Genomic DNA, 20,726 nt, shown 5'->3' with positions numbered 1-20,726 from the left:
CAGTCCACCTTGAACCCTGCAAGGAGTGGATATATCCAGGAGAAAAGACAGCATGGTTTTACCACCCAGTCAGTTCACTTTGCTTCACTTCTAAATGAAATTCACTTTTCATGGGATATTCAAGCAGCTCAGCACCATTCCTGAGCACTGAGAGGAGAATGAAAGCAGAGCACTAACCCAGTGTCAGCAGCCTAATTCCCAGCATGTCCACTATAGGCAACCTTAACAGTTATGGCCCCATTTCCTGCCCCACCACATTTCCTCCCAGCGTATTTACCTTTAGGGGTGTGGTGCTCGAGGTCCGACTGCCTCAGCAAAGACCGGTACATGTGGGGACCAGCAGAAGCTCTCTGGAATGCAGCATTTGAGGGAAATGTCAGAGATAACAGAGCACAGCTGCAGCACAGTGCAAGCAGAGGTCACAGAGGTCCAGATAGAAAGTGAGAGTGTAAGACTGACCTTACCAGATCTTTAAGGGCAACTGAGACCTTGAGTAATGGTCAGAAAAGGCTGAGAGACACAAATGCCTGGTAACTCCAGCCCAGCACGCAGAGATAGGGGATCTGTCAGCAGAGTGCAGTCTGATGTCAGCTTAAGATGTAGTCTGGGGGCTGATTAGGCAGCCAGTCATTTGGGTTTTACTACCAAATATCACCTGCGCTCACAACCAACATGCCTGCCCTGCCATGCTGGCATCCTAAACCCAGGGAATCATGACAGTGCTATCTGGCTACTGAGGAAGGCAGCACAACTATGATCAGGATGAGCCTTATGGCTTCACTTTTTAAGGGTCAAGATCTTGCACAAAGGCCTCTGACCAAAAGGAAGGGCTAGGACCTGGGGTGAACCTATATATGTCTATACCAGGTATACCATGGGTCTTTTCATTTTAGGTCAGTAGTGGAAAATGAATTGCTCTTTGCACTTACCCCTGAGCTACTGGAGGCTTCTGGAGTGAGGACATCAGTAGAAAATGTTTTTTCTCTAGAGGCTGAATATTTTCTTGGCCCCTGGCTGGAGCTTTCAGAATGCAACAGGCTGGTTCCTGGGCTGCCTGAAGCCTCGTTGCTTGTACTGGGACGGCTCCTACCCACAAAATTAATCAAGTCCTTCCTTGCTTTCTCCATCTTCTTAGGAGAAAAATGCTGTGAAGTAGCTCCGGGCTTGCTAGAAGTGGAAAGACACCGAGCCTGTCACACACTGTATATTTGGCACCCCTCCCCACCCTCCTCCACGCTGGATATCCTTGACTTGCTATGATGAGTGGGTAACAAGGTGGGTTCGATCCCCTGATTTGATACCAAGCACTGACTTTGTGGGCTGGGAGCCATTGGTCTCATGTAGCTGACTCAATAGCTCACTAACCCCGGGGAAAGAGACCGCTTTATTTTTCCAGATGGATTTTGGAGGGGGAAAACCAGCAATACATGCATGAAAAGCTGCTTTCCTTAAGCAGCAGGGGCTTCCCGGATCTGTGGCAGCATTCAAAAGGCTGCCAGGAGAATTCAAATAAACTGGGACTACAAGAGAAGTACTACTTTTGCTGCACCCAAATCCCTTAAAAACCTTGTCACACTTTGCCCCAGCAGGAGTAGGCTACAGCCTAGGATACCAACACAGCTATTCCCAGGTGTAAGTCTGACTCTTTCATTTAAATAATTCATGACAGATGTTTAAGCATCGCCTAACGCATATTAAAATATAGCCAGAAGCTCCCCTCTCTCTCCTCCTGCAGGGGCTATTTTTGCTGGTGATCTCAGCTCACAAATAAGTTCTATGCTTCCACCTTGGGAGACACAAGTCCAGACAAATAGCCCAGATGTACAGCTTTATTTTATAAAAACCCTTGTGCACTGAGAGATACCAATTAAGAGCAGCCTTCAGACTTCTGGCATGAGGATAATGCAACCCTTGATTTTAGTCTTGTCTAAACACAGAGATGACTACTGTAACTAATTAGAACAGCTACAGTGACACAAACCCCTCCAGCCTGCACACACATGTGTTGATATAATGATGTATACATACCCGTGTAGCTGATTCCTATAAATTATGAGTCAAAGCTCTCCACAGTGTCTCTCAAAGATATTCTGAGGACAATACAGTTTATTGATCCATTCCTGCTCAGGGCTAGACCCAGACTCCTCATCCAACTCTACCTGACTAATGGTTTGTGTCCTGCACCCTTGCTAGGATCCTGCTTACTTCTGGAAGCCAACCCTCTGCAGTAGGAGTCTTCCAGCTTCCCAAAGCTAAGTGCTGGAAAGACCTTGCCTGGTCTTGCAGGCCACAGCTGGCACAGCACTTCCCTGGAGTCTCAACCTGACCTGGAGACAACACCACAGCATCCCTTCCTGCCATGCCCTCTCTGCTGTGCTCTTGAATGGAGTGAAAGCTCTGCCTGTCCTATACACTTGATGAGAGAGGGCAATCTTTTCTAAATTTCACCTTGCTGCCTGTCTGTGAGAATGAATTGGGTACAGGCAGCAGAGAAAGCATTACATGCATGTCGGAGATAAGAGGGAATAACTGTGCTGGTTTATTACTGCAGGTTCAAGCCAGTGCACAATTTTGAGAGGTTGAATCAAAAAAGAAATCAGATAATAAATCAAGGTTACCATGATGCGAATCTTTTAAGCGAAATGGAGTAAACGAACAGATTGGAAAGACCTGGGAGACAAGATCAATAATACCCCCTCCTTTCCTCCAAGCTAGAAAATATCAAATCTTCCTCCTCTCAGCTTTGCTTTGGCATGGCAACTGGAACCTCACACCCTGAAGAATGAATTTTCCATGGAGGATTTTGTTTTTATTAGCTATTTTATGCTCTGGCCATATCTATTTTAGCAGCCCAGCAGGATTGATTGGTATCAGCCAAGATCCAAGGATTCCTGATGAATCACTGCTGGACTCTTTCGTGCCTGCTGCACCAGCACAGAAAACAGCAGCAAGGCGGAACGACCCTGTGGTGCCTCCCCTGATATGTCACCTGAGCATCCTCGGCCTGGAAGCAGGGCCAATGTGGCAACATGACTTGCTGTGCTTTTACCTCTTAGAACCAGAATCCCAAACTCATCCAATTCAAAAAAGCCAGCTCCAGGATGCCAGGTTCACCTAAACTTTTAGTAGGGTGAGTGACTGAGCCCACTCCCAGTTTAGCAGGACTGGCAATCTCTGCCTAAAATGAAAATAATGTGGCTGCTGCTGCTGACGACACCCAAGTTCCCATGATGGGGGAAGTGTGTACCAAGCCAGCCCACAGCAGGCCTAATTCTTTGCCACTTTGCTCCCTATGTACTCGCACCTCTGTAAAGTCCTTCCTGAGCGCTTATGTCAAAATAAAACAAACTCCTACTCAGTGTCCAGCTCAAAAACATCCATCATGCTCTCCCAGCTGCGCAGAGGGAAGGTCTGGCGTTTGCAACTGCAAAAAATCCCTGACACACACTACCCAAAATAAAGAACAAAACCAGGCTCCAAAGCGTTCCCAGTAATTCCCCAAACAAATTAGTAAAACAGCTTGTCTGAGTGCCCTAAAGCTGATATAGATATGGGAGAACTGCTAAGCACAAAGGGAATCCTACTCTCCTGCCACCTCAGCTGCTAGAATATGGCTAGCTTTTCCAGTAAGGAGGTTTCCCAGAGCATAGTGGGGAGCTCACTCCAGTGCCAGCTAGCAGGTGGTTTGGTGCTCCCATCCAGCTCTCAGGAACAGTCTCCAGGCTGGTTTAAGAGAAGAGAGACCCCCTCTCTTTTATTCAGCCTAGCTGCTGAGCCAAGGGGATTATTGCAGAGCAGTTCACTCCTTCCCAGGCTCCAGCTCCACCAACAGCACTGCCTGCCTTCCCACACCCCCAAAAGAATGAGCAGTGTGTAGACCTAGGGCTGTCCTCCCCTCCCTCCACCTGAGGGTGACCCCAGATCCTCACCCCTGGGCAGCAGAGCTTGGCACGGATTGCCCAGGCTTAAGGAAGGGAGCACCTTCCATCCTGCCTGGAGCACCTGAAAGCAGCTCCTCTGCCCACCCCAATAACCCTTTGCTCCCCACTGCCCCTGCACATCTGGGAGCATCTCCCTGCTCTTCAACAGCAAACATCTGCCTGGCACCCAGATGTCCCTGATTTAGCTATAATAAGCTTGGAAAAATCTTTTCCTGACTGCTGAAGCACGTATCTTTGCAGCAGTTCAGTCATGCCCTCTCACATCTGAAAAGCAAGTTTCCTAGATATACCAAGTACAATGTATTATGCTAAACTGTTCAAAATGAGAGCATATTCTTATGGCACTGCTGACACAACACTAGCTACAGCGTCTGTGTGTCATTGTGGCAAAACTATAATTACAATTTCTCTGTAAATCCAGGCTTTACACATCCAAGAAGTCAAACTCCCACGTGTCTTGCTCAACGTCTGGTATGAGCTTTTTGATCTGTTGCCTCTACTTCAATTCTTTGATCCAAAGCTTTGACAAAATGGGACTCTTTTCTTTCAAATAAGGTTCAAAATGGCTAAAAATTGCAACAGAAAAAGAGAATAGTAGTTTAAATATCATCTAACCCCTAAGCAAAACCGCAGATTGAAATCTAGTATTTATCTGAAATCTATTTATCTGTGGATAGCCAGAACCCCAGCTACTACACCATCTGGACACCAACAAGTAGAAATTCCTTTTTCCTATAATTTAAGCCATACAATATAAGCTCCAACAAGGTGATGCACCCTCAACAAACTGCTTTAAAGATCATCCCGCACTTCAAATCCCTTCTACTCTAAAAAGAGAGCCGAAAGTAATTTCGAGTTTTATAGCAGCCCATTCCCTCCAACAATTTGCAGGGTTTTAAAATTGATTTTCCTTTGGGTTTTTAAATGCATTCTTTTCTCCACGGGAAAGCACCACATAACCAACCAGCCGAACGGGAGGGCACGGGGAGGGGGAGCGGCAGGACGGACGGCAGGACCGGTGCTGCCCGTTACACCGAGCGCCCGAACGGCACCTTTCGGGGCTAAGGGCGTGGTGGGTGCTGAGAGACACCCCGCCAACCACCGGGACCGAGACTCCAGCTACGTCGGTTTCGTTTACGAAGCACAACACAAATGAACCAAGTACTGCTTGTTTGTTTCATTCATGAAACGACCCGGGGTGCGGGAGAAGCCGCCCAGGGGCTGTTTAACGCGCGACGCGTGGAGACGGGGCAGCGCCAGGGGAGCAGCTCCCAGCGCCCACCCTGCGCACCAGCCGCGGGGGACACCCCACTTCCAATGCTCCGAGGAATCCTCACCCTGCCCGGCGTTTCCACTGCCTTCAAAACACGCGGGGGCTCCCTCACCACCCACACCTGCGTGCCCGCCCGCCCGCCCGCCGGCCCGGGGCACCCTCCCTTCCGCCAGGCCCGACCCGGAGGGCTCCATTCCGACCCCCGAGCCCTCCTCGGAGCCTTCAGCCCCGGGCCTGCTCCGGGGGCGGCAGGGGCCCTGCCCGGCCCTGCCTGCGGGCGGTACGCACCGGCCGGACCGAGTCCGCCCCGACGCCGGACTCGTTGCCACGGGAGAAAGGGGCGGGCACAAGGCTCGGACTGGAAACAGCGGCTTCACACCCCCCGCGGGTCGTTGGGCTGGTGCGGAGGAGGCGCCGGGCAGCGCGGGCTGGGCAGCACCACGCCCGGGCCGGGGGGGAGCGCCCTGCTGGGGGGGCGGCGGCTGCCACGGCCCGCTGGTGCCAGCGCGGGGCCGGGCAGGGCCCCCAGTGCCACCTCAGAGCCACCATCACCTCAGCTGCCACCGCAGCGACACCGTAAAGTCCCCGGTGCCACCTCAGAGCCACCACCACCTCAGCCGACACCTCAAAACCCCCGGTGCCACTCAGAGCCGCCACCACCGAGCTGCCACTGGCGTTCCTGAGCTGCCACCACGGGGACACCACAGTGCCTCCCTTGCTACCTCAGAATCACCACTGAGTCACCACCCCAGGGCCACCGCAGAGCTGCCACCAGAGGCCACTGCAGTGGAGCACTGCCACCAGGTCACCCCCAGCCGTGCCTTCCAGGACTGCCAGCCCCAGGGTGCAGGTGGCACCCCCCGAGGAGCCACCGAGTGCCACTGGGGACAGCCCCCATTCCCTGTGCAAGGGCGGTGAGGGGCTGGGTGCCTGCTGCCCCAGTGTCACCTTCCATGCCAGCTGGCTGCCAACCCCACCGGCCCCTGTCCAGGAAGGTCCAGCAGATCCCTCCTCCATCCCATCCCTAAAACCATTGCAGGCAAGCAGACTGCTGATGCAGAGCTGCACTGTGGCTTGTCTATGACCAACCTTATGCACCCACAAAAGTCTTGAGCTAAGAGGGCACATTGGGTGGGGATGGGGGGCTACTGGCCCTTGAGAACATGTCATGCCCTACAGAAGGAAAAGTGGCACTGAGTCCTGTTGGGAAGGCCCCAACAAGCTGGTCTGCCAGGGAGGAGATGGTGGGGAAGGGACAAGCACTGCCAGCCCTGCGGGGGAGTGAGGGAGAACAGGTTTGGATTATTTTGGGGGAGAGGAAGGAGGTGGAAAAGCAGAGAGAAAAAGATTTAAAGCAAAAAAACCCAAGCCATAAAAGTAAGAGATCTAGTGTGAGGGAGTACAAAGGGCAGAGGAGGAGGAGGAAAGGATGAAGCAGGAGGTGAGTAGAGGCTTCTGCAGGATGAGAACTGTGGGTAGGTGGATGGGCAGGGGCTGCTTCACAGCTCCTTTGAGACCCCCCAGACCTGTCCAGTCTGGCAGAGTGCTGACAGTAAGTCCTGCTTCTGTCCAGCTCTGCACCTGGGGAGAGGTGCAAGTCCTAGAAAGCAGAGCCAGAGAAGCAGGGCTCTGCAGGGCTTCCTGAGCATAACACAGCAGGCAGGCTGGCCCAAGGGATGCCTGCGTGGCCTTGCATGGGGGCAGAGGGTCAGGCAAAGTGGCACCAGGATGGGGGTCATGCCATGGGGAGGCAGCAGAGCCCAGGACATGACCACTGGCTCCTCTCCCTGCCTGGGCACCTGCCAGGTGCAAAGGGCTTGGGAGTCAAGGGTGGAAAAGGCATTTGTACCGTCCAAAAATTTGCAAGTAAGGGGATGTGAGGTTCGGGCAGAGAAAGGTGGAGGCTGTGGCAGGCAGAGCCTCAGAGAAGAAAAACAGGCTTCTCTAGATAAGCAAGCTTCCTCCCAGCAATGCTCAGCTGCTGCCAAGATGTTCACTGGATCAGCCTCATGCAGCAAGGAGGTCTCTGGGTGGATTTCCACTCCATGTTGAACTGCTCCTGGCCCCACTGAAAGCAGCAGATGCTGCAGAAACTCCCAGGTGTAGGTCCTTTGTCATATTACTGGCCTCATCGCTTTACTTAAGTAAGGAGTGCTGCTGGCTTGCCTCAATTATGTTTGATATAATTACAGCTCTTGCTGGAGTTCCCTGGAGTCGCATCCCAGATGGCTCCTCTGACTGGAAGGAAACAATGGTGGAGCCCTTTGCATGGGAAAAATACCTGTCCATCCCATCCTGCTTCATCTGCCCTGCAGCAGGTTGGGATTCACAGCAGGTCTTGCTGTCCCTGTGATTAGCTTGGCTTCTTTTTTGACCAGGCTTTCAAAGTTTGCCACAAAATGCTTCAGCGAGTCAGGAGATGAAAGCTGAGCTGATTCGAGTGGCTGGGCCTTCACAAACCCACCAGGCCAGAACAGAAAGCAGACAGGTGTGTGAGCCACCTGCTCTCCATCCATGTGCTGCCAGGACAGATTCATTCCCTGACCTGCCTTCAGAAGGGCCTTTCGGTTCCCTAGAGACTCGCTCCAGGTGTTGCAGCAGGATGTGCTGGCACTGTGTCTTGCTTCAATGGGTTCTCCTTTAGGCCAGGAACATCAGGCAGGGGAACGTGATGCCCACCCACTTGCAAAGGGCGGGTTCAAAGTGGCAGTGGTGGTCATTGGCACAGCTGAGCGTGTCTGTGCTTTCACCTTCTCATATCAGTCCAAGCTGAGATGCTGTTCCCAGCAGGGTCAGCACAAAAGGTTTAGTGTTGTCTTTCTTCTGACAGTTCTTTCTGTTCCTTTCCTACCACAGGCTCTTTCGAGGCCACAGATCCATCCATAATTACAGATGATGCTGAGTTCCCAAGAAAACAGTTCTCCAAGAAGAGGTTCCCAAGTCCCTGCTGAAACAGGCTGATCAGTGACTTACCCAGTGTTTTCCTTAGTGCAAGGCTGATTTGGGAGAAGGGAAACACTTCTCTCCCTGTCCAGACAGCCACACCACTGGCATGAAAGCATGAGCAGGGTTTAGCAGAGTCTGAACTCATAGGAAGGGAGAGAGCTCTCATCCCTCTCAGCTACCAGACACAAGAATCAAGCCAGTTTCAACAGTTGTTAGGATGTGAGCTGACACTGGGAAGGAGAAATATGTGAAATGTGCTAATGGTTTATTTTGCCTCTGAGGCTCTTTCCTGGCTGAAGATCCCAGCTTCTCTCTTACATGGTCTGTGAGCTGTTGGAGCCACTTTTCCTGACCTCCACTTTCACTCCTTTGACACTCATGCATCTATTCCAAGCCAATAGCTCAGAACACACCATTGCCAGGACTGGATATCACACCAAACTCACTTCGACAGAGAACAGCCTTCCCTTAGTTATGGGATGAATAATAAAATATCAAAAATCTCCACTTCTGTGGACCTCAGAGATGATGTACTGGTTGTTTTGTTTCATCACTTGCACCTACCCCCTACCGTGGGTGGCAGGCCCCTTCAGATTTAGCAGTGTTTCCATACCCACCCCACACACATTTTGCTGAAAGTGTAAATGATCCTCAAAACACAAGGCCACTGGAGAATAAGGCCCTAGATTTCTCTGTCTCCACACCTACATGTGTTCCCACACACAAGATACAGCATTAATCTAGAGTAAAACAGCCCATGTTGACAATGCTAACAGTACATTTGACAGAAAGTCCTCAGATTGAATGCCAAAGACACAAAGCCATGAAAAAGTCATAAACCAGGGAGAATCAGGACAAGGTCTGGATTCTTGTTTCCTGAGCACATCTCCTGAAGGGGCAGGTTGATTCTGGGAAGGCAATATCAAGCCAGGTTCTCTTTATATTCCTGCTGCTTTCAACAGCTCTCTCAATGCAAGGCTGTTAACCCTGAATTCAGGCAGACTGGGACCAGGGAGCAGTTTTTAGCAGTCAGCTGAAAGTTCTCTACTTTCCAGCCAGTTTTCACTGAAGCTTCAAAAAGCAAATGAGCCTTTGATTCGGATGGTGACACTCTTGTTAGCCAACTTTATCTCTCACTTCCACCACTGTGCCACTGCACATCATCTCCGAGGGGTGTGTTCTCTCACACTGGGGATCACACCATTAACCCAGCCAGAAGGCTTCCCCAGGGAATTTTCAGGCAGAGGCTACTTCCTCAAGGAAGGCATGCAAAAACATGGGGCTGTCTGGAAGCAGGGAGATGACAGTGAGGATTACCAGGGCCAAGCCTGAGCACGCAGGGAGCAGTGGTGATTGAGAAGCTAAATAAGCCTCAATGGTGAGGTCTCAGCAGTGGTGGGCAGGGAAGCTTGCAGAAACCATTTTTGCACAACTGGTTCAGCTGAATTGGCCAGAACTGCCTCAAACACAGTGCTGCCATCTTCTCCATGGGGCTGCAGGTAGAAAGAGCTTGTCAGCCAGCAGTAATCTGGGAGATTTTTCCAAGAAGAGCCTATATGTACTTTATAGGTCCCTTCATTTCAGAGCATATTATTGGCAGAGGTACTCTCAAGTATCCCTCTGGCTTCCAAATCCGCTGGGGTTAGACCCTCAAATTCCTCAGAAGCCCCAACCAGATCAATGGGCAGATTTCCTGCAGCCCCAGATGACAGATCATCTGTCAGAACATACACAGGAGACTGGGACTTGCTCCTCCAGCAAATATGGTACAGGCATTTCCTTGCAACTTTACTGCTTTTAGAAAGGCTAGAAATTTTCCCTGAAGCTTCCAGAGGAACATCAAGCTTTTCATGAGAGATAGACACATCTTTGCTCCCTACCATGAGGGCACTTGCTGGGAAGTGTGGAGAGTTCTGGTTCTTTGTCTGTGGTCTAGACCAGACCCGTCAGGCTCAATGTTATATCTGCTCTCAGCAGGTAAGCATCAAAATCATCTAGCTTTGAGCAAAAATTCCAGCCTTTGCTGACAAACAGTAACAGACTCCTGTGAAAAGCCTTTCTCTCAACCAACTGGCATCTGATCAAGGAATCCCCAATCTGTTCAGATTTTTTCCACTGGAAAGCATGTACCAAAAAGCATGTACCTCACCTGAACACCGTTTCAACAGGTGAACAGAGCAGGGCCTGAGCCAATGGGCTGAACAGAGAAGCACAACCAATGCACTTCTTTGCACCACGAGAGTACAAAGTAACATTTTTGGATTTAGAATGGCTTCAAAACATACTTTCTTGAACTTGTTCATCAGCTGATTTATTGCACCAGATGCCAGCCTGACTTCCTACCGTCATTGGCACAGTGCTGTCTGTAGTTGGACGTTCATATCATTTATCTGACTGGTCCATCTACTCTTGAAGTACTTTCTCACTTGGCTGGGAATATTCTCCATAAATAGCCCTCTGAAACTAATGAAAACTTTTGGTGGAAAGCAACAACAACAACAACAAAACCCAAACAAACCCCCCCACCAAAACCAAACAAACACACCCCCATCTAAACAAAAACAAATGAACAACCCAAGAGAACACAAACAAAACCCACAAAAACCCAAACAAGTTTTTTGTTTTGGGCTTTTTTTTGCTGTTTTCCATCAGATTTTTGTATATAACTGATAATTGTAGCAATATAAATATTAATACGGATGTGAAACCCAGAGGAGAATGGAAGCAGAGTTTGGGGGTGACCTTTTGTTGCCTGTCAGCCTGCCTGCCCCACATACAGTGTAAGGGGAACTACTGGTGTGTCCATCCTGCAGAGCAGGGCAACATTTCTGGGGATCTCAGTGGAGAGGAGATTCCTGAAGCTTAAGGTTGAGTCTCTTCTGCCCAAAGGAAGTGTCACCCACTTAAGGAGTGCCAATCGTTTGCCTCAGTGCTGGGAGCAGAGCTCAGAGCAGGCAAAATCTGAAGGAAGCCATGGTTGTGGCATTGCTGGGAGAAACTGAGCAGTCAAGTGAGAAGAATTATAGCTTCCAAATGTGTACCGACATCCTGCTAATTCCCAGATCTCCCCCTACTCCTCCTCTGCTGATGCTCCAGTCCCCACTTCAATACCTGCCAGGTCCTTTTAGAGAGCTGACATTTCCATTCCCTGACATTTTCTGCAGCTCCATCTGGGAATTAATGTCCGGATATTAGCAGCGATGGGGCCGTTTATCATAATTAGTCTCATGAAGCTACTAAGCATCCAACTATTTTTCATCAGCACCGAGGAAATAAACTGCAGAATCCAGTAGACGAGACGGACGATTTATTTATTGATTGATTTATTTTGATCTGTCAGGATGCAGCTTTAAAGTTTGTCGAGATGAGCAATGCTGCACGGAGGCGATGACGACAGTGGGGCTGGCTCGCCTTGGGTGCGCAAGCTGCAGAGAATAGGTCCCCAAACCCCCTGAGACACCAAGGAGGCATTTGTTATCCTGTTATTATTATCCTGTTATCCCAGGCTCTAGTTTCCTGCACATATAAAATGACAAGTTGTGACAGGTTGAGCCCTGGCTGGACAAGCTCAGGAGGAGCCAGCCACTAGTCCCATGATGGCATCATGAATGAAAGCCATCTCCAGGCAAGCTGTTTCTTCCCCATCAGGAGCAAACCAAGGGTGCTGTTTACCCTACAGAAGGTGGCACAGGGATGAGCAGATCCAAGACTGTCATTTGGCTGGGTGTGCCTGGTTGTCCTTGGACTTTAATGCTAAATGAAAGATGCTGCAGGCAGCACATGTGTCTGTCACCTTCCAGAGGTGCCTGGGAGCTGATAAAGCTGTTTTCTCACTTGTCATCCCAACTGGAGCAGGGTGACATCCTAGTTTGTTGGTTTCCTTCCCCAAAGGAACGGGATGGAAGGACAGAGATGCAAAGTCTCGTACACAAGAGTTATCAGACTGGATCCACTGTGAGCAGGAGAAAGCCCTTTGGAAGGGCTCACCATCAAACACCTTCTCTGGTGGAGATAAGATTCAACCTGTAGTAACTAATGCCTGCTGTGGTCTCAATCTTATCTTTTAGGGGCCAGTGCAATAGATTGTCCATGTTTCTGTGACCTTGGGAACTCAAGGAACATGCCAGAGCCCGCACTGCTCTCCAGGCATAGCTGCTCCCTGAGCTGCTGAGACCTAACAGGCATTGTTATCCATCCTTGTGGCTACTATGCTGGGCAAGGAGCTGTGCTGATTTCAGGAGCTCTTCTACCATCTTGCAAGCTTTCAAGACCATGTCCTGAAAGAGAGGAGATGGGAGATCCCTACCAGAGTCAGCTACCTTGCACCACACCACTCTGCATGGCTCGTAGCCCACGGATGGAGCTCCTCTGCCTAAGCAAGAAATGAGGAGCTGTGTGGAGCTTCTACCCAGAGCAAGGCATGAAGGGCTCCTGGACTCAGTGTTGCTCTTCACTCTATCCCCATAAAGCCCCACAAAGTCTTGCTACAACCCACACATCTCAGTGCTCACCTGCAGCAAGCCCACCTCCTCCCTGCAGGCTGATTATCAAGAGCTTTCCATCCTGAGGTTTGCTATGCAAACATCAAACATTTGTGTTTAAATATTACACTCTTCTGCTGATGTGAAGCTAGTAATTACAGCCAGATGGGACCTGGCTCACAGGCAGACACAGGGCCCACATGCTGCTGGGTGGCAGCTTTTTTTTTTTTTGCAAAACCATGTGGCCGACCACCGGCAGAAATATCAGAAAAGCTGAATGTAATTAAAAACAATGAAGAAATAAAGAACCTAGTTTCTAATTATATCGTGCAATGTATTCCAGGTGAGCACTGAGTGTTCTGGCTGCAGTGCCTGGCAGTCCTAGTACTATGCATGGGACATGATCCAAGCCAGCATGCTCAACCCATACATCCCTCCAGGCACAACCTGATGATGACATGCACTGATTTGGTGTCAGCACCTCCTGCAGCACCATCAGGTCTGATCCTGCAAAACCTTCCTGAGCTGAGGAAGAGTTCTTTTGGCACAAGGGCCTGATTCAGCCCACACTCTAGTCCATCAAAGTGGCCCCTATGAGTGTGGTCACAGTCCCAGGCCCACCACACTGCTGGCCTGAGCTTACAGCTGCTGCTGCCTCCTCACCTACTGAGTGGAGGGATCATTGCTTCACGTGCCTGCACACATTTCTGCCTTGCACAAGCTGCCCAGGGTAGGAAATACTTAATTTTCTACCACCTCCAGTGTTTCAGGTCTGATTCTATTCAAGGCAAAACAAAAGCATTGCAGTGCATGGTGGATATTTTCCCCCTGGATCATAGCCCATAGTCCATATTCACATTCAGCATCTGATTGTGTTTTTAATAGATAATCCTCTCTCCATTGCCTCTTCCCTACACATCACCCAAAAGGTGAGTGGGAAGATAACAGTTTAAGCAAAATGCCTCACTGTTTGTCCTACCCAACACCTGTGTTGTATATACACACCACCAAGTGCCCAGGAAGCAATCCCATTTCTTGCCCCACGGGCCTGATTGAGTTCTAGAAGTAACAGTGATGCAGGTAACAGCCACCACCATTGCCTGGAAGAGGAGCTAGAGCCAGCCCATCATGCACAATATAAATAGCCCTGGTAAAGAAACCACTGCAGGTGATGCCACTGCAGGGGAAACAAGCTATAAAGGCTACAGCCCTTCCTCTGCAAATTGATCCAGCCCTGTGGCTCTCCCTCTTTCTAACAAATACTCTGGCATACTCTCAGGATGCTCCCAAGCCAAGTAGTGCAAAGCCAGAGCCTGGTTTCCTGTCCAAACAGCCAGGGATGCTTAATTCCCCAGGACAGCTGCTGGTATATGTTCTCCATGTTGTTAACAGTCAGCACTGCACAGGTACCTGCTCACCCATCCAGCTGTAAATGGTGTCCTGTAGCCAACCTGCCAGACAGGATCCAGTGCCTATGGTTGCAAGGGGAACAAAGAGAGAAAGCAGAAAACAAGGGGAGGAGGGTGGGGGGGAGAGAAGAAAAGAAATCATTGTTTTGTAGAAACTGCAGAGCCATGGCAAACACGTGCTGTCATTTGAGACAAGTGCCAAGCCCTGATAGGTTTACCTATCGAGGAAATCAGGATCAACCTTGGTGAGAGGCAGAGAACCTTGATCTCACTTGTCTGCCATCCCTCTGGGGTCTGCTCTGTGGGCTTCTAACTTCTCAAAGCTTCCTCAAAGGACCACAAGTAGAGCTTTCCAAGGAAGCTTATTTCTGCTGTCTTATGCCCCAGGAGAGTGTTATCTGTCAGGAAGGGAAGGGAAAAGAAGGGAAAAGGAAGGACTCAATGCCTCTCTGCTTCCTGCGCCCAAGAAGCAGAGCTTTGGCATACCATTACCACCCCTTGTTTCTGCAGTAACCTTATCCGACGCTGCGTGGGTCTGTGGAAGCTCTGTTGTACTACTGTTGCCTTCATGAATAATGGATCCCCCTCCACCTTCCCTCTCCTCTTCCCTGTTAGATCTCATTTCATATTGTATGAAGTGGTGTGGTTGCTGCTTCCCTGGGGTTGATCTGAACATTCTGATTCCCAGCTCCAGTTCCCCCTCTTCCCAGGATGCAAGTGTTACACAAGAGGTCCCTGACTGGTAAGGGCAGTGTCTTTACTGGGGTCATCTTTGGCTCCTGGCTTGCCTTCTGTTAGGAAACAGTTGATCCTTGATGTTCCTAGAAGCCTGTAAGTTCTCTTCTACAATTTCCTATTTTAAAAGACTGAAAGTAAAGTTCCATGAAAAAAAAAGCTCACCATTCTAGTTCTAAAAAGTCAAATCTCTATGGCTAAAAGAACCATATTTACAGTTCTACATGGTTTTGGGCCACAGAACTTTTGGGGTCACTTCTACAATGTGGTCTGGAGAACTTAATTTCCTTTGTTCCTGCAAATACCCAGCTTTAGTCAGCTTTATCTGGTAAAGACTGGTATTTTAGCTTTATTCCTCTTTAATAACCCTGGGTTTAGCAGGGAATATGCTGTGGCATTTAGCAGCATCGTGGGTGCACTAGCACCACAATCAGAGATGAGGACTTGGTTAAATTCAGACAAATCTGTTTTGAGTGGCTTTGTAGGTTTGTAGGCATGAAGGTCTGTCAAAGCTGTGTGCTGACCCCAGTTTCCCAGTCTTTCTCCTTTAGTCTTATCACTCCAGATTACAAGAAGCACCAAGTTCACATGCCCTTCTCTGGGGCTGTACCTTACTACTGTATCTTCTTCCAGTCCCACCAGCTCAGTCTTTAACCTCTGCTACCCTCACTTTGTGTTTCTGCCCCCATAGATCCACCTGCTTTGGGGATTTCCATAAGGAGAGCCCATGTTGGCTGATATTTCAAAAAAGAATTGCAAGGATCTGAAAATCAAAGGCAAGGCACAGCAAAAAACCTGCAACCAGGAGAGTGAAGTTTGTGCAATTTAGGTCAAAGTGTTATGCTTACACAGGGAAGGGAAGAAAACAGGGTCCTCAGTGAGAAACCCCACTGCCAGAGGCCCTTGGAAAGACACAAAATCAGTTGCCTGGAAACTAATGCTGCCCCTCATTATTGTCAGTATCAGGAAAAACTCACAAGTGCCATAATTCAGGCCACCACCACTGTCTTTTTCTCTTGGCTGAATAGAAGAAGCAGAGAGGAGAGGCTTTTCATGCTCTGTGGGTAGCAGGGTGTCTCCTTGCCCTCAGCTCAAGGGATTGCAGGCTCAGTGCTGTTGCATCTGAATGGTCATTTCCCCTGTCAAACCTCATGCCCTGAAAATTAGGGGCTAAAGCATCCTCTCCCAACCCAGTGGCATCCTAAACTGCTGATAGTCAGGAGCATGAGGGAAGGGTCACACCCCATTTCTCCTCCAAACACCCACCTGTGGTTGCCAATGGGAGGTGTCTTCAGTCTGACCCAATATTATTAATAAAACCCAATTAAGATATTCTGAAAAAGCATTAGAAAACCTAGTTTCTTAACATCTCCAGTCAAAATTCAAGCTTCTGTTGCTGTGCCAATCTTGTTATAGCAGATAGCAGCTCCAAACACTTGAAGCAGCCTTAGAGCTTGCAGAAGATAATTAAAACAGGAGAGACAACCCCACCGTCAGCAGGGTCAGGAGTATCAGTTAGGGCTGCTCAACATTTGCCACTGTAAGACCAATTCTTCAGTAGTTTAGATTTTTGCCCAACTTAATTATTTTCACTGGGTTTTCTCTATAGGGCACCTACTTGTTAAGTTTGGAGGAACTATATGCATATATTTACTCTGCCATCTTCCACAGGTAATTAAAAAACATAGAACAGTTGAAGTTGGCAGGAGCCTGTGGAGACCATGTAGTCCAATCACCTGGCTCAAAGAAGAGTCGGCTCGAGCAGGTTGATTGGCACCACATCTCATCAGATTTGGAGTATCTCCAAGGATGGAGACCCCACAACTTCCCTGGGTAGCCAGTTCCAGTGTTCAATGACCCTCATGGTAAAGTTTTTTGGTTAAAGTTTAACCCAAAAACTCTGACAAAAAGGACCATATTGCTGACTATTATAGCACAAAACACGCATAATACACATGATATTGCCCAAACCAATCTGGTTGCAGCAGATTTAATGCTAATTCCAGAGTTGAGCTGTTTTCCAGAGGACCCTTTTTCATCCCACACACAGGACCAGCATTGCACAGTTAGCAAAAAGTCTCCCAGGACTTTTCTACCGTGTTGTTCAGTGCATGAAGCCTGAGGCAGGATTTAGTGCACATTATTCAATCTCTGCTAGGGAGCTAAGATTATTAGTCTCCTAAAAAGCTTTTCAATTGAGTTCACTAAAATAGCTGAATGCTTCGAAACTGTTAATGATTTTAGCTTTGCAACTCCCCTGCCAGAGGATGGGTCTGCGCTATGGCTGTTTTACAGAGGACACGGCTTGAGCCCAGAAGAGCTAAAGGGATGGGATGCTGCACGGACATACCACGTTACAGAGCACTTAAAAAGGTGCAGCAGCTTCCCTTCAATCAGGGGGCTTTAAAAAAACCAGCACCCCATGGCAGACCGAGCTGTTGAATGAAGAGCAGCTCCGTGCCCGGGTGGCAGTGGCAGGGTCTGTGCTCACCCCATACCCAGGCACTGCATTGCCTAAGTGTGCTCACCACCACCAAGTCATTTCCTACAGCCCAGAACCAAAGAGAGGTTGGGCTCTCTCAGTAGGAGTGAAGGGGTCAGTCATTTCAAATGAAAAGAGGCTAAGATTGTCCAAACCTGGGTCTAGGCAAGTCTGGCTCATCCTAGCCTAGGCACTTTGCATTTGGTGGGGCAAGTTGAAAGTAAAGGCAACACCTTTGGAGTCAAGATCAGGCAGACAGGTAGCACAAAGCATCTGCCATGTGTTCTCTTGGCCCTGGGACTGGAGACACGTAGCCTTCATCACACAGGTGGTGGCTAATCCTTGCTGTCCACAGCTGTTTCCATAATCCATGGCGGCACTAACCCGCTTGTCTATAGTCCAAGGAACCTTTTGTCTTCAAACCAGAGACCACTGCAGGGACCCCTTTTCCTGATTGCCCCCAGGAGGGGGATTTGGCTTTTGTTTGGGTGAATGCTTTCCTGATTCAGCATGGCAGCGGGGAATAGGACACACGTTTCAGGAATTAAATCCATTGCAGGAACTGAAAAAATCCTAGTCCCCCAAATGCTGATCCACAGTGTCAAGCTGGGGGGGAAAAAAGGAAGGAAGGTGGACAGAAAAGGATTTTGTAAGGAGCAGACCAAAGGCAGGTCTGAGTTTCACCAGCTGTGGAGGAGAGCAGAGCCTCCCCCCTACCTCCCTCCATCTCCCAGCCCTTCCCTCTTACAAGCTGCAAGTCCCTGGGAGGCCCCTAATCTTCTTTGCTGTACAAAAGACCCAGTCTACTGGCTTTCCTTTTCTTTTTCCCTATTTAAAGTTGAAGTGGGGATCAGTTTCCAGGCACGAAGGCAGGGAGGGGGAAGGAGCAGGATGCAAGCGGTCACTCTGTGAAAGAGGTCCTGTGGAGGGCAAGAGCTCAGGTGGTTTCAGGGCTGGAAACACAGGGACACAGGGTCTCTGGGGTTGTCAAGATCCTTGCTTTCTAATTACTGAGCTTTTCTGGTGTGCTTGGGTATCACTGGCAAACCAATGGAGAAGATAACTCCTTCCAGCCTTTGTTTTACTTGTGAAACAGGATCTCCAGTCTCTTGATCATATTCTGAGAATTTTTCTGCACTGTTTCTGGTGTGAATTCAGCCTACCTGTCCAGGACTCCTACCCAATGCTAGATGAGGTCTTGTCAGTACTTTGCAAATGCTATTAATAATTTCCTGCTTCTACTGGCAATATCCCAAGCCCCTCGGGTCTTGTTCGCCTTTTTGTGCCTTTAGCTCATTGGTGGTTCATAATCACCCATGACTGCTACAACGAAGTTCACCTCCTCCTCAGTCATGTCCAACTGACACACTCCCTGTCTGGCACAAAAAGCCCCAACCCTGTGATTAGTCTTGCATTTCGTGCTCTTGAATTTCAACTCGTTCCTGTGTCTCCGTGCTCAAGGTTGTCTGCTGCTTTCTGTTTGATCTCCCGTCTCTTCTGCATTCACAATGCCTCCCCCTTCTGCGTCATCAGCTGGCTTAACCTAAGCGCTTCCACTTCTTATGACAACATCATTCATGGAGAGAATAAACAAGATCAATCCCAGGATCGATTCCAGAGAAACTCCAGTGGTGAACTCTGTCTAGCCTGCTACTGCCTCTGTCCAGAGGCACAGCTTCTCTACCCGACTTCTGCTTCTTCCACTAATCCCATCGTCTCCAGTTTAATTAGTAATTTCCCTGTCACTCCATTGAGCACAGCTTGCTGCATTTGTCTAGAAATTTGTCTAGATGAATTGAGATGAGCAGGTTGTCTCGGCCGAATGCTTTCCATGGCATGCCGAGCTGGTTCTGCTCCAGCCGTTTAACCATGCTGGCCTGCACGTTTTCTTCCAGGTCTCAGCATGCTACTGACCCATCCTGCAAACTCCCCAAGCCCCACAGCAAAAAACATGAGACAAATGAGGAATGGGTATTACATTCACAATATTCAGTGTGGTTCTTTCTCTTCTGTGAGAGGTTCTGCCTCTGGAAATGGTGCCATCACACCTGCATTTTGGCATATGAGTTTGTTTGGAAACCACAAATACCTGCTTGTCCTGGCTGCAGCACATCAAAAGAGACTTTTGTCTCTTATCTTGTTATACCATTCAGGCTTCATTCTATCATTCTCTGTGTTACACGTTGACCCTACACCCAGCATTATCATCTCCTTCAGGCTGGCCAGGGGCCACATCAGGAACATCTTTGCCACTCAGTAGAGCCACTATGTTGAGTGGATGCCTGAATGATATTCTCCCCGGTGTCATAACACCCTTTGTAAGATCTATCTCAGCTCAGCTTGCCATGTTGTCCTTGCTGCTTCCAGGTCCCTAGAGTACCCTCTCTCTTGTCTCCAAAACTGGTAGGGAAGGACGTTCATCTAGTTGGAACTGAATTTGCCATAGCTGAAATCCTCCTTGTCGATGTGAGGCCAACACATCCCAGACCCTGTCCTCAGTGGCTCAGGGAGCTTTAGTGTTTTGCATTAGCATTGCTAAATGCCATGCTGGGGGGACCTGGCAGTGCCACTTCTTCTGACCCTTTAGGCACTGGGTTCCAGATGTTCCCACTGCAATCCAGGCCTGTCAGAGGCAAGTTTGATGCTCTCTAGTGCAGATAGCACTAGACCTAGAAGTCACCAACCTTCATCTGGAAAGAAAATAACAAAGCGTATCTGCATTAAATTGTAAAACGCTCTCTGTCAAGCTACTGAAAAACAGTTTTCCCCAATTTAATCCAACCTGACAAAGCACTGAGATCCCCAAGCAGGGAGAAAGTGGTAAATCCACCCTCAGTGAAGGGAGATGAATGGACTCTGAACAGAGGGATGAGTGGACTCCTTATGTTGCAGAGGAGGCTGGAACAGAGCCCACGTCCTGTAAGTAACAAGTTGGACAGACCCACCAGAGGGTCACCACCCTGTGTTAACCTTTGCAGAGATGCCCTGGGCTTCACTTTGCTCCCTGTGCCACCCGAGGTGCTGCTGACTGTCTGGGTACCCGGCTTCCCCAGAGACTGTGCCAGTTGTCCCACCTCACCTGCCCTGCTGTGAACACCAAAAGCGAAGCCGGAGCCTCACCATGCTGCCCTCTAAAGCCTCTGTCTTGCGGTGGAAATAAATTGCCTCAGATTCCCGTAACTCAGGCAGAAAACCCAGGCCCCTTGCTGATAAAACCAGGCGGCCTGGACAGCGTTGCCCTGGCAACCTGCACTTTCTTCCCCATCCTTTTGTTTGGCCTCGGACCCAGACTTTTGTACCCAGCCATAATGGGGCCAGACTCTTGGGATGTTTACGGGGTGAGGTGAGAGGAATTTCATTCAGCCGTGTCTTGCCTGGCCCGTCTCCTTCCGCAGGGTGAGGGAGGAATGTTATTGACCAAGGCCCCATGCAGGGACCGAGGCACTAAAGAAAGGCACT

At 49.4% G+C, this 20,726-nt stretch overlaps 1 protein-coding gene across 6 annotated transcripts in view; it reads right to left on the bottom strand.

The window, feature by feature from the left end:
• The window catches only part of DNAH1 (dynein axonemal heavy chain 1), an 88,362-nt gene extending 68,184 nt beyond the window's left edge, over positions 1 to 20,178 (bottom strand). The window contains exons 1-4 of one of the 6 annotated variants that reach the window (XM_027700367.1): positions 20,173 to 20,178; positions 5,503 to 5,572; positions 930 to 1,167; positions 278 to 350 (exon numbers count right to left, since the gene is read on the bottom strand). In XM_027700367.1, coding sequence (XP_027556168.1) covers positions 278 to 350; positions 930 to 1,127 — 271 coding nt within the window. In that variant the 5' untranslated portion in view covers positions 1,128 to 1,167; positions 5,503 to 5,572; positions 20,173 to 20,178. Of the gene's footprint in view, positions 1 to 277; positions 351 to 929; positions 1,168 to 5,278; positions 5,359 to 5,502; positions 5,592 to 5,936; positions 5,957 to 20,172 lie in introns of those variants that run through there. The other 5 variants (XM_027700368.1, XM_027700370.1, XM_027700372.1 and 2 more) reach the window with 5 other exon arrangements.
• Between the last annotated feature and the right edge of the window lie 548 nt (positions 20,179 to 20,726).

Source organism: Neopelma chrysocephalum, unplaced genomic scaffold (assembly GCF_003984885.1).
Source record: "Neopelma chrysocephalum unplaced genomic scaffold, ASM398488v2 Primary Assembly neopelma1_147, whole genome shotgun sequence".
Classification (NCBI taxonomy): domain Eukaryota; kingdom Metazoa; phylum Chordata; class Aves; order Passeriformes; family Pipridae; genus Neopelma; species Neopelma chrysocephalum.
Note: the sequence above shows the minus strand (reverse complement) of the source record. Positions and strands in the feature narration are given on the sequence as shown.